The sequence below is a fragment of the Rousettus aegyptiacus genome, unplaced genomic scaffold (genome assembly GCF_014176215.1).
Source record: "Rousettus aegyptiacus isolate mRouAeg1 unplaced genomic scaffold, mRouAeg1.p scaffold_m13_p_11, whole genome shotgun sequence".
Taxonomy (NCBI): Eukaryota; Metazoa; Chordata; class Mammalia; order Chiroptera; family Pteropodidae; genus Rousettus; species Rousettus aegyptiacus.
In genome coordinates this window covers 57977962-57992494 of record NW_023416286.1, presented here as the reverse complement: position 1 = coordinate 57992494, position 14533 = coordinate 57977962, and the positions used below count along the sequence as shown (strand labels likewise).

The window sequence follows — 14533 nt, the reverse complement described above, 5'->3', positions numbered from 1 at the left end:
ACTCGATGCATTCTAGAAACTAGAAGAAACTTGATGTTGGCTGGATCAGAGTGTGCAAAGAGAAAGAAGATATGTCCAGAGGAAAAAGACCCATATGGGCCCCAGTTAAGGAATGAGCACTGATCCTAAGAATGGGGAGAGTCTTCAGTAAGGTTTGATCATCCCATTTGCATTTCTCGCTTTGGACTTTGGGTCCTTTTCTTCATTCCTTCTCCACAGGTCAATGATGAGCTTGTGCATGAAGCATCTTAGAGGTCCGACATGGATGGGTCCTTCCTCTTAATCCAGGAACCATTTCTAACATTCAGAGTTATGTACAAGTTTGCCTAAGAATAGTTTCTTGTTTTTTCAGGAATACCAAAGTAGACTCATTCTGGGTCTGAAACCTGGAAATGGTTAAATGATAAATACAGGATGAATTAGGCAGTAAGTGTTTATAATGTTTTGGAGGAATTTTTATTCAGGCAGAAAAATATTCATGAGCATTGAGAAAAACACTTTGAGATGGTAATTATACACATAGGAAGATCTTGGTAAGAAAAGAGAAATGTAGATATACACATCCTTGGGGAAAATAGAAACAGGAAGAAATAAATCTCAATATTTCATGTTTCTGGAATTTATTATATGTGGGCATTTCTTTGTTCATGTTTTTATCAACTTCGTATGAAATTTTAATAAGTATGCACAGTTTCAATAATCAGGAAACATGTTAAGGATTTTTTACCCTACCCAAAGACACATAGACACTTATTCTTAAGAACAGGAATTTATTGCATATCATTGAAACTCCAAAAATCATTACTGGCTTTTGTCTGAGTGATCTTTTGAGTTGTACATAATTTAAAAAGAGGTGGGGACTGGAAAAACAAAAGAAAAAACAAAAGGAAAAGATTAATACTAGCTGGTGCTACTATCCCAAAGCCTATCAATTCACTTTCACATTGTCTCGTGCCCCATTTAGCACTGTTTTCATAAAGTGTTATAATGCAAAATATATGGAACTTTGCCACCCTTTCGAAAAATTTAAGTTAGTCCAAAATAACTTCATCTGTATGGTAGGAAAGGAGTTAAATGCAGGATATGCTCTCAGGGTTGTAAAAGAGCGTGTGTGTGTGTGTGTGTGTGTGTGTGTACTCATGTACACTTTAAATAAGACTACTCTTAAAATAAAAAAGACTTTTTCCAGTTTTAGTTTCATTGATGGTTCCTTAGAAAATAGCCTTCTTGGCTTGGTTCACAATTCTGAAGTCTTCCCCATTAGGGGCCGTACTACAGAGTGTCCTGCCACTTGGGGACAGAAGTCAGGGCCTGTTCTGGGCCCAATGCATCTTCCACTTGCTTGCTGACATTCACATCTGTGTTTGCGAGACGGGATCGAATGTGTAATACGGGTTTTCCGGGTTCTTTTTCTCTTCATCCTTACCAAACTGAGCTTCAATCTCTGCCGGGTTGACGTAAGTATAGAATTGAGCCATGATGGCAAAGACGACACAGACAACCAGAAGCAATGCAGCAAACAGAATGTACTCGGCCCACTTGAAGAAGTCGGAGTTGGAGCAAGAAAAAAACAGAAACAATACAAGTTATGTAGTGTATATGGCACAGGTATATTTTCCTGCTGTGTCCAGATGGAAGGTGCTTTTAAATTAAATTGTTATAGAAAATTGGTAGGCCACTGCCATAAATGTCATGGTCAGTTGTTGCCACAGATATAGAAGGGCAAGTTTTTCTTGAATGCACAAATTTAAAGATAACATTTTTTTTTTAAATAGCAATGGAATGCAGAAATATAAGACTTTGGGAAGATGAGAGAAAATTTCTGGAAAACCCTAAGTCTTAAGGCATGTAGCTGGTCCCCGGAAGAATGGAGACCAAGAGAGCACCAGGCAGCACTCTTGAAAGGAAAAGAACGTGATGGACTGTTTGCAGTGAAGACTCCCGTCTTTTTCCTCCGCAGTGCCTTGAGGTCATGAGCATGCACATGCTCTGGTGGGACCCAGTAGGGGAAGTGATGAAATTGATGGGCTCAGGTAAAGGACAACTCCTTTAGGAGGTAGATATGCTAATGTACTGAAGGAGGGAGCTTACGTATCATAAAAAGCCCTTACTTCATTGTAGCTGGAAATATTACCACCACCTTTATAATGGCTTTAACTTTAGGTATTATGACAGTTTCTAGAGAACATGTCTGGTTTGAGACCATTAAGTTGCATTCACTGAAGCTGGGAAAGTCTTTTCTTTGATAGTAAACCGCATTAAGGTGTATGCACGTTAACCCAATCTGGTTATGTTGGTTGTCAATTTCCAACTTAGTAACACCCAGTGGAAATAAGAATCAGCACATGCTTGGCCTGAAGATCATTTTGTAACTGCCCTATATGGCTGGCCTGGCAGTTTTATTCAGCTACTCGCTGAGATGACCATGTATATGTAGATGGCTAGGGAGGGTCATCATGATGACCATGAATAACACAGAGACACATACGATCTCCTTTTCCAACCCATACCTGTTCGCTGAACTGGCCCGCCTCTGCCACGATAAGCACTATGATGTTGCCAAAAGCCACTGTCAATTGCCATCCTGCTTGAAGCACTGACTTCATGTTGGAAGGAGCCTGAGGAAACAAAGAGAATCCCAAACTAGATATCAACCTTAGCAGCAGAACACAACTCACTGAGGCATTCCATTAAACGGTCTACCCTAAAAATGCATATTAAAAGTCAGGCTGCTTTAACTATAAAAGGGATAATTGCTTGGATAGCCAGATACCCCAAATGCTCAAGTTGCAGGAACATACAAAGATTCCTTTTTCGCTCTCCATATACTTGCCGAGTTGCCATCCTAGTTAAATGAACAAATCTACAGATGAACTGATTCTGTTTCTACAGAAGAGTGTCCACGTGAAGCCACCCATCACGACACTTCTTCCCCACATAGGAGGCTGTGTTCTGAGCCGTGAGCATGCTCTTCTGTGAGCTTTCTTGGCATGTCTCCAAAACCTCTCTCTAAACTCTTGTCACCTGTGTTAGAGTCATCCCTTTTATTAGACTGTGAGGTCACTGCAGAAAGGGATTATTCAGTTCCCATTTACAATCTTTACTGTAAAACTTTACTGCCAAAAAGGTACTAGATATTGTGAGGATGCAATGACTATAACTGTAGTTTTTATAAAATCACTTATCAAAATTAAGGAATTAAGCTCTAAATCAGATATCAGCAAAATTTGCCTCATTAGTATAATATACATAAAATCAATAATATATTTTGTTGCCTTTTAAAAGCTAGGCCTTAATCAGTGTTTATTAGGAGCTAGAGAGAGACCTCGACTGAACCTTAAGGAGAATGAGGCCACAGACCTGGAAATGAGCACTATTATGACTTATGACTCGTGGATCCCATCTGGTTGTTTCAGAAAGCAGTCTACTGACTCTTAGGATCTGGTGACAATTAATAGAATTTTTCCTACTTAGGACTATAAACCTCTGTGTATGACTATGGGGATACAGACACATATGATATATGTACTCACGAAGCTAAACAGTAATACTCTTAATCAATAAAGATAAGACTTGGTGATCTCAAAAACCTCATTTGGTGGAACATGCCAGAATGCTTTCTAGAATTATTTAAAACTATAACTATATGGCTACCCCAGATTTACATGAAGCCCCAGCAGCATTTTCGAAAGCAGGGGTGTAGGGGGAGGCTGGTGAAAACAATGAAAAAGAAACCTGAGAATAGGAGAACTCCAATCCTGTGATAGAGAAAACGACCTCGCCGCAGGTGATGAGGAAATACTGTGGGATTTGCAGAGCTATGTTAACTGTGTTGGGTGAAATATCTTCAAACATCTTTGGTTCGGGGCAGTCATCACTCTAAACCGATGAGGCAAAAGTGAGAAGAAGACATTAAAATTGAGATCACTTCTAAAATAAAAATTGCTCAAACAGACAAATTGAGTTTGGACTTCTAGGGTTACATCGGATGGTTATCAAGTACACATTTTCAATGTAAATACACAACACTGCATGTTATACTCGTGATGGCCTTTGGTGGGATTTGAAAGTATCTTCACTAGTGTTTTCCTCTTAAATAAGAGAGTAGTTTGGTAGTCAGGTATGTTTAAAACATTGCCATCCCTTTGAAATAAAAGCATCAAATACTAGTCAATGTGAACTTTTTAATAAGAGTTAGTTAAGTCAGTCTGTTCAGTTTTATTCTAATGGTGAACTTAAGTCATGATAAGGTAAAGACTTGATGATGAACTGAATTAATTCTAAACCTATTCAAAATACAGATCCGAATACCACTCTAGTTAAATCATTACTCTGTCCTAAGTGTTTGAGAGGACTCAGATCAAGAAAGTCTGAGTAGAACTTCTGATATGATGGAATGAGTTACTAACCTTCCTTGTGATTACATAGGTACTTGCACTACCGAATTCAAGGTTGGATGATTCAAAAGAATTTGTACACTGTTCTGAAATCCCTGCTAGGCTTAGTGTGAAGATTTTTCTATGGGGGGAAAAAAAGAATATAGGTTAACATTCTTGTTATTAAAAGCTTAAATGTATTATTTAAACAAAGAAGACTTGAAATCCTTGAACTTGGTACAAGGTGTCCAGTATAGGTACTTACTTGCCAGAAGAAAAAAACTGATATTCACTGCTAGTGTGAAGGGCGATGTTTACATAAACTTTCCCATCCATTGTGACATTCAAAGTCTCATTAAAAGCATTTACAAATCTGAAACAGAAAACCATGTACCTTGTGACTGGACTGTGGAATGATTTGTTCTAAGTCACATATGTGCATCGGAAGTTGGTCTAACCTCCCTATCAGAAAGAATTTAAGGTGTTTACAGAAGATTTTTAGAGTAAAGGCAGAAAGAAAGCAACTCCTGGCGTGCCCTTGCTCATCCACTCATGAGAACATATCTAAAAAAGAATTTGTTTAACACAATTAAATGCCAGGAACTGTTCAAAGTACTTTGTAACTATGAAATATTTCAATGATGTTTTGGGATATTAAGTGTGGACTGAAATAGGTGATGGTTGCTCCCCCTTCTGGAAGGTAGCCATGCCTTTGTGTTCCTTGTTTTGGAAGCTTTAGAACTTAAGTGGTGAAGGACCAAAACCAGAAGTTTCTTAGAACCTAAAAGACAGCCTCTGCCTGGGGCTTTTTTTTGGAGGTTGGTGAGGGAAGCCCATTTATTTCCTTTACCTCCAAGAGGAGCCTGGGACAGGGAGGCACTTTAAGGACTGGCGAGGAAGAAGTGAACCAGCACAGCAATCAGAAACGTTTTTGAGGAATTCCCTTTAGGTGAAGGAGACCAGTGCCTGCAGGTCCTGGAGTGACAGTGACCAGCACCCCGCTGGGATAGAGCTAGGAATGGAATGCCCCCGAAGACTTCCAGTTCCTGCAAAATTCCCAAACCCAAGCTTCAAATGGAACCAGCTGAACTGTTTGCCTTCAAGGGACCATATAGGTGGTGACAGCGTGGAAGGATGACTACAGATCCCTTCCTTGAATGTCCCAGGCTATAGAAGACCCTTACATTCTTATACTACCCCAGGGGGAAGGGTGCTGCCCAAAATAAGACCAGCTGATTTTTCCTACCAAATAGGTAAGTGAAGGTTTACAGTAGACTATCCGATTTAGAGAATAAGAGGAACTAACAGAGTACACCTAAGTACAGAAAATAATAACTTAACTTCTATATCCTTAAAATGTGTGGACAAGTTTCATCACTTTGTGGCAATAAGGAATGTTGGTAAAATTCTAGGGACTAGAAGAACATCTCTATGAATTAAACTCAGGTCATGATGTCCCTAGATATTCAACTTGGTGTAGTTTGATAAATTATTAATACAGAAAACTCAACCTAACAGGCAGAATTAATACTGCTCCAAATTGTAAAAGCTACTCTTGTCAAAGATTAAGATGAACCACTCAAAAAAAGACAGTTGGCAGAATACGAAATTAAGCAGTAGACCTTCCAGCTAGGTCCTGGATTCATCACTTATAAGCCATAAGACTGAATAAATCCCACCCTTAGACCTATTACTTATCTGACATCTCTCAGGCTGGTACAAATACCAAAAAGGATGAAAATAATCTAAAAAAAAAAATGCAACATCACACATATCACATGTTCTTTTCATATGCACACACAGAAAATAGTAGAGCATAAGCAGCAAACATACTCTGAGTGCTTTGAAGGGTGAAGAGAGCAGAGAGTCAAAATCTATTGTGCTCTTATGGTTTTGGGTCCTAGGGTTCCATCAAGGCTAAAGTTAGCTTAGGTCTCTTAGGAATACCAGGATCTAAGGCTACAAAGTGATCATGGAATGAGGTATGGAGAATGAAAACCAGCTGAGAAAATGACAAGATGGGACCAGTTCCTTAAAGAACAATCAAAAGAGGCTGAGAGATTTGTTCCTTCTCATTTTTAGAAATAAAATGGCTTTGTGAGATAGATTCACATACCACAAAATTCACCCATTTAAAGTGTACAATTCAGTGGCTTTAGTATGTCTGCAGGGTTGTGCAACCATCACAACAATCTAATTTTTGTCAAAGAGAAACTCAATGCCCTTTAGCGGTGACTCTCCATGCTGCCTAACTCCAGTCCTTGGCAACCACTCATCTGCTCTGTTTCTACGGATTTGCTTGCAATTTCATGTAAATGGAATCGTACTGCATGGGGTCTTTTGTGTCTGGCTTCTTTCACTTAGCATAACGTTTTTAAGGTGCATTCATGTCATAGCATATATCAGCACTTCCTTTTTATGGCTGAATACAATTCCATTGTATAAATATACCATTGTTCATCAGTAGATGGGCATTTGAGTTGTTTCCACATTTTGTCTATTGTGAGTAGTGATGCTATGAATATTCAACTAAAATTTTTGGGGTGGACATATATTTTCATTTTGGGGAGTATATATTTAAGAGTGAAATTGCTGGATGATATGGAAAATATGTTTAACATTTTGAGGAACAGTTTTTAACCAGCAGTTTATAAGGATTCAGCTTTATCCACATACTCACCAACACTTATAATCTGTTTGTTTTAAAATTAGAGCCCAGTGAGTGTGATGCGGTACCTCATTGTAGTTTTCATTTGCATTAGGCGAATCATAGCCATCTTTAATGACTAATGATGTTGGGAAACTTTTCATATGCTTTTGGGCATTTGTGTATTTTCTTTGGAAAAATATCAATTCAAATACTTTACCCCTTTAAAAATCTGGGTTATTTGTCCTTGTATCATTGACTTATAAGAATTCTTTATATATTCATCATGTCTCTTATCGGATACATAATTTTCAATATTTTCTCTCATTCTGAAAGTTGTCTTTTTACTTTCCTGATGTTATCATTTGTAGCACAAGTTTTCAATTTTGATGAATCCCAAGTTGTTGTTGTTGTTATTATTTTGTTGCTTGTGCTTTTGGTTTCATATTTAAGAAACCGTGGCCTAACCCAAGTCACAAAGGCTTACTCTTATAATTGTTCTATGAATTCTATTGTTGTCGTTATACTAGGTTTATGATCCACTGAGTTAATTTTTGTGTATGGTATCAGGTAGTGAAGGTCTAACGTCAGTCTTTTGTATGTGGATTTCCAGTTGTTCCAGAATCATTTGTTAAAACCGTCACAATTTTTTAAATGAAGGTTTCTTTTTGAATCTACTTATGGTCAATTATGCCTCACCCTCCCTTCTTCCTTAAAGTATCTTTATCAGTATGACAGTTATGAAAACTAAGATTGAAATAAACTAAACTTACAACCAGGCTCATCCATAGCTTTTTTCAAATCCTTACATTGAGAATTCTTTTAGAAATGAATGATGCATACAATCACATTATCTACACTAATGATTTTTGTAAGCACTGTTTTTTTTACTTTTATTATCCTATTTATATTTCTTTTTTGTATTACTTATGATGCACATATGAATTTGGTATAGTAGTTTATATATAATTTATAAAAGATATCATAGTCATTGTGGGTGCATATTCAAAATATTTTTATTGAATGTGATAAAAGGTTTACAGACCACTTCCCTAACTTTCCACATGTGGACAGAGAAACACATATGAATGGGGATTGTGGCATTGTTCGGAAAAATGGAAATAACCTAAACTTCTCTGAATAGAGAAATAGGTAAATAAAATGTGGTATATCCATGCAATGTAATATTATAGAGTGGTTTGAGTGCATGGATAAGGGATATATATATCAATATGGCAAAATGTTAAAATAATATTTTATATTATTTCAGAAGACATTCACAGGACAATAACACATTATTTAAAAACATGTCAAAACATATTTATAGATACTCATGTATGTTGTAATATGTAATATTAAAAAATGCATTAAAAAGATCAATATTAAGTTCTCGACCAATTTTTGACTGCACTATTGCCACTTTATTTTAAAGGCTCTATTTAGAGTAGTCTATTTACATCTTGCAACTTACACATACCACATAATTAAAAGAATGCCATTTTGCTTAAAATTCTGTGTGTACTCTCTTTAATTGGTATATTTCTCAGGAATCTAAATTCTTGAAATTCTTGAACTCGTTCTATTTATCAGTTAGTTTCTGACTAGCTGTTTAGAATTTTCCCTTTTTCTATGGGTTGTCTCCTGGATATTACTGAATAATAAAACCTTGGATCTATTAAGGATTTGGTGTTTTACTTAAAAGAAAAAAATTTCAGGTGTATCTTTTACCACACGGGTAGGTTGGTGGGGGGGTGTTGCTGATTTCATGGGTCCTTCTTTCCCAAGATCTCAGCAAAGACAATTAAGAAAAAAAAAAAGAGTAGCATTAACAGCATCGGAAGAAATGATACCCCAACTCAAAGTGTCCAAAGTGTCCAAAATTAGGAGACATTTCTGAAGAAATCAAACAGCGGGCTCTGAGGCACAAAAGCACACTTTGAGGTACAAAGGAAATCCCAGAGGCACTTCCAGCTTTGCATTCAGAATCAAATACAAAGATCAGGAAAAGGCCCAGTGACTGTCATCAGCATATTTCCTTCCACAGCTGCCGGGGCAGCAGTGGTATGAGACAGAGGGACAATCCAGAACACACAAAAGAAGGTGTTATGGACTGAACCGTGTCCCCCTGCAAATTCACGTGATGGAATCCTAACCCTCGGCACTGCAGAATGACTGTATTAAGCAAATAAGGTCATTAGGGTGGACTTAAATTCTTTTGGTTTTGTCAGTTAAAAAAAATATAGCCATCCATGAAACTCGCTGTGGGTTTAACTTATATTTCCTTAATGCCAATGATGTTGAACATTTTTTCACATGTTAATTTGCCATTTGTATATATTTTTTGGTACAATGTCCATTAAAATCTTTTGCTCTGTTTTTTAACTGGGTTATTTTCTTATTATTGAGTTTTGAGAGTAATTCTGGGTACAAATTCTTTGTCAGGTATGTAATTTATAAATATTTTCTACTGGTATGTAGCTTTCCCTTTCATTCTTTTAACAGTAAGATTTACAGAACAAATGTTTTTAGTTTGGAGAAAATCTAATTTATAAAAATTTTCATATACGTGAAATTTTTTATAACATATATAAGGAATTATATACACAATGGAATATTACTCGGCCATAAAAAGAAGGAAATCCTGTCATTGTGACCACATGGAGGGCATTATGCTGAGTGAAATAAATCAGACAGATTTAGGGTATTGCTTATATGTGGAATCAAAAAAAAAGTTGAATGAACTCATAGAAAGAGAGTATAATAGTGGTTGCCAGGGCCTGGGGGATGGGAAATGAAATGTTGATTAAAGGGTGCAAGCTGACAGTTCTAAGACGGATAAGTTCTGCGGATTTAATGTACAACACGGTGATTATAGTTAATAACACTGTAATATTGTATACTTGAAATTTGCTAAGAGATTAGGTCTTAAGCATTCTTATCATAAAAAAAAGGTTTACCGTGAGGTGATGAACGTGTTAACTCGATTGTGGTTAAGTACTTCACAGTGTATACATATATCATCAAATCATCACATTGTATACTTTATTATATACAATTTTGTTTGTCAATTATAACTCAATAAAACTGGAAAATCATAAACAACAACAAAAACAATGCTATGATTTAATAAGAATTGCACTAAACTCATAGATCGATTTGGGAAAAATTGACATCTTTACTATATTAAGTCTTCTCATCAACAAACCCAGATATCTCTCCATTTATTTAGCCCTTCATTGATTTCTTTCAGGAGCCTTTTGCAATTTCAACTCATGAATCCTGTATATTTTTTATTAGGCTTATAACTATTATTTCATCTTTTTTGGCAGCTATTATAAATGATATTTAAAGTTTCATTTTCCAATTGTTCATTGCTAGTGTATAGAAATATGATATTTTTGTTGTTGTTTAGGCTTTTATTTTTTGTTGTTTAGGCTTCAATTATACAAATATAAAGTATGTATCCTGTACCGTTTCTAAATTCATTCATTGATTCTATAAGCTTTTTTTGTAGAGTCCTTGTAATGTTCTATGTAAATAATTATGCCATCTGTGAGTAGGCATAGTTTTATTTCTTCCTTTTTAATCTAGATACCTTTACTTTTTTTTTTGTTGCTGTCTCATTGCACTGGCATCTGGAAGGATGTTGAATAGGAGTAAAGAGAACAGGTCTTACCTTGTTCCTTACAGGGAGACTTTCGACTTTCAACATCAAGTATAATGGTAGCTTGGGGTTTTTTTTAGGTGTCCCTTTTCAGAGTAAGAAAGTTCCCTTCAATTACTAGTGTGCTGAGAGTTTTTCTCATAAATGGATACTGAATTTTATCAAATGCTTTTTCTGCATCAACTGATATGATGATATGAATTTTCTTCTTTAGTTTATTAAGATAATGGATAATATCGATTGATTTTTTTGAATATCGAACCAGCCTTATGTTCTTTGGATAAACCCCATCCTCTCATTTTATAACCTTGTTACAGTTGAACTTTACTATGGGTATGCAATACTTCCAAAAGAAGCTGACGTAACTTAATTCTTAAAGAAATATACACACCTGACTCCATTTTCTCCTTTTTCTGGTTTCTGGTTAAGGCCATCCTTCACCTGAGAAAGAAAATATTTTTGAATCTAATCCATTAGAATATATTTAGAGTACCATTTCAGGCTTTGAGAAGGAGAATGATATCGACATTTATCCTACGAGCTAAGGACATAATGATTACATTTGCTGGGCTCCATTCCTCAGTGCTGTGTTTGTTTGTTCGTTTGTTTTGAAGTTAAGATGAGCCTCTACAATTTTTGATGTTTGATTTCCAGTGGTTCCTCAGAATACTGCTTTTCCAGAATTTAGAACAAGCCATTCAACAGCTCTAATTAAACACACAACCCAGAAGTCTTAATTCTATATTGCGGTGCTATAGAAGCTCACCTTACAGAACACCCACAATGCCTTCATTTAGTTCAACTACACTTTCAGAGCTTCTTTATATGCTGAATGGCATACGTAGACACCCATATTTTGTCAGTAAATATTTTATATGTATTTTTATTGCTTTTACTTGATATATTCACTATTTTTTTCATAAACTGTTCTAATTTTCTAATTACTCAGTACAAATATTTAAAATTAATACAATTAAAGATATATTTTAAACTTTATCTTAAGAACTCACTGAAAATGCATATACATGCTCACATGCATTTACTCTGTATGACTTGTGTACACACACACACACACACACACACCATGCTCAAAATTTCTTTAAAAAAATTTAAAGATTAACTCTTCCCATTCACCAATAAAGCTTTTATTGGAGGTCAATCGACTCGTGTCCTTGAAGAAGGAAGAAATTGAGGATTATCTAATGTAATACTACATCGGAGTAAAACGAAGTCACAGCACTAAAAGACTATGTCTCCAACATCACAAATAGGAAAGAGTCAGACGTAGGTGTCCAGCTACTTACCAGCCAGTAATTATTGGGGGCCCACACTAGAAGAGTGTAGCGATGGCCCTTGTCAAAGGTATTATTTACTGTAGTGACTGATGATCCAGTAGAAGAAACGTTTATCTTGTTCAGTTTGGTCGTATCCAAAGTCAAAAAATCATCTGTCTACGAAGGGGGAAGAGGAGTCATAGTGAATACCACAGAGGCTTGCTCTGCGCTGTGTAACTGAACACTGTCATGACATATTATTTGACATTCCCAGTGTATATTCATACACATCGAAAAACAACATGGGAGCGCTGGCATTAGTTTGTCTCCGTCTCCCACCACCCTTACGGACACTGCCATAAAGGCATCAGGGGAAAAGCAACAGCCCTGGAAATAATCAGAGCTGGGCTACCCCAACCATCAGGAGTTGAACTTTCTTGTTTCTTTAAAATTATTAGTTCAACGGAATCTAAGGTGATGGTTCTTAACTATTTCTAAACAGGAGTGAGGCCAGTTCAATAAAAATCTGTGGGGTTGGGAAGCATATCAGAATTTTCAAAGCTCTCCAGGTGAGTCCAATATGTTCTCAAGGTTGAGACCCTCTAATCCAGACCAATGACTATCCATATTAGGGTTTTCCAATCTCAGCACTACTGACATTTGGGGCCACATAATTCTTGTTGTGGGAGCTATGTGTCAGCATTCCTGGCTTCTACAAAGGAGATGCCAATAGCATACTCTCAGTTGTGACAATGAAATATATCTCCAGAGATTGTCAAATGGCTTTTAATGGGGCAAAACTAGCCCTGGTAGAGAACCACTCACCCAGATCTTGCTATTTAAAGTGTGGTTCCATGCACTGGAAGCAGCAATATCACCTGAGAACGTGTTAAAAATGCAGCATTTCAGAGCTTCTGATGAATAATCTGCATTTTAACAAGCTCCCCAGGCAATTCCTAGGCACATCAAAGTTTGAAGTGCACTGGTCTAGAGTGAAAACAAAAGGGGATCGAGATACTAAGACATTTCATATCTAGGCTCTTTCGGTATTTATAGAAAGACCAAGATTGGCTTGTGCAAATCTTATTATAACTCAGGTCAGAAGATGAAAAGAAGATTGCATCTCCTTCTACTTACTTGAGACAGTGGGTCAAGTGTCACCGTTTGTCCAGGAAAAGATATAGTCATGTTATCATTTCCTATATTCAGTGCTTTAATTTGGAATTCATTTCCTTTGGGGAAGACTGGAAGAGTTTTCTGAGCAAAATGAAAGATAATTGGCAGTGAGGTCTTCAGTCTGTACTGAAGATAATCTTAAGCATGGCATTAGAGTCACTTTCCTTCCAGGCACAGGAAGCTGTGCTGGCTGAGGGATGCTAAATACCCCCCACAAAGCCTTTTCCCTACAATGGAAAAGGGTTTCTGCCTTTTCCCAACAATGCCCTCTCTCAAATCCCAGTGTCACTGAAGCAATCTATTTTTATTTTAGCCCCATGATTCATTTTCCACAAAATTAGCTAAGCTCAAGAGAAGTGAGTATACCCATACTCACAATAGCCAAGGGGTAGGATCCAAGCGTCCATCAACAGATGAATGTATAAACAAAATGTGCTATATTCATACAATAGAATATTATTCAGCCTTAAAAAAGAAGGAAACTCTAACACATCCTACAACGTGGATGAATCTTGAGGATATTATGCTAAATGAAATAGCCAATCACAAAAAGACAAATAGTGTATGATTCCACTTAATGCAGTATCTAGATGAGTCAAATGTACAGAGACAGAAATTACAATAAAAGTGGTCACCAGAGGTTGAGGGGAAGGAGAAATGAGGAGTTTTTGTTGAATGAAAATAGTTTGGGAAGATGAAAAGTCTTCTCAAGACTGAGTGCATGACAGTGTGAATATCCTTAACACTCCTGACCCATACACTTAGAAATGGTGAAGATGGTAGCTTTTGTTATGTATATTTTATCACAATTTAAAAACTTTAAAATAGAGATTAAAAAGAGAGAGAAGGAGGGAGGAAGTGATGGGGGGGTGGGTGGAGAGAGCCACTTTACCTCTTTTCTTACATACTACATAACACCCTATTTCTAGGACCTGACTTCAGACTAAGGGCTTTAGGAGTGTAGTTTAGCCCCAGGGTGGGCCTAAAGACCTGTGAATTAGCTTAGGAATTAATCATTACTAGAAACATTAGAATACAAAAGGGAAGACTCATCAAAGACAATTTATAAATTTTTTGAAGTACTTTGTGACTGCTGAATTTCCTCTAACTATATCTTTTAGGAGTTTATATTGCAAAAGAACAAGTTCCATAAACTTCCCTCCTACTATAATAATTGACTTATAAATGGAAGCTCCTTATGTAACTGCCATCTAGTTTTTCTCTGAATTAAAGGCACCCATTTGACCCTATTTTTGGCTGTGTCCTTTTCAAGGATAAGATGCTGCAGTGCACACCGTCAGAAAGGGACTGTTTTGCCCCTGTGGTACACTGTCCATAGCTCCAGAACCTAGTTTATCAGCAAAGACTCTGGCCTCCCCTAATCATCTCAGTCTTG

General features: G+C 36.7%; 1 protein-coding gene across 3 annotated transcripts in view; it reads right to left on the bottom strand.

Moving 5' to 3' along the window:
- Positions 1-753: 753 nt before the first annotated feature.
- Positions 754-14533, bottom strand: part of SLC15A1 (solute carrier family 15 member 1) — a 55182-nt gene continuing 41402 nt past the window's right edge. For all 3 annotated transcript variants that reach the window (XM_036228863.1, XM_016123200.2, XM_016123201.2), the window contains 8 exons: positions 13099-13218; positions 11992-12138; positions 11079-11128; positions 4642-4749; positions 4410-4518; positions 3736-3879; positions 2511-2618; positions 754-1538 (listed from right to left, as the gene is read on the bottom strand). In XM_036228863.1, the coding sequence (XP_036084756.1) occupies positions 1353-1538; positions 2511-2618; positions 3736-3879; positions 4410-4518; positions 4642-4749; positions 11079-11128; positions 11992-12138; positions 13099-13218 (972 nt within the window). In that variant the 3' untranslated portion in view covers positions 754-1352. The remainder of the gene's footprint in view (positions 1539-2510; positions 2619-3735; positions 3880-4409; positions 4519-4641; positions 4750-11078; positions 11129-11991; positions 12139-13098; positions 13219-14533) is intronic.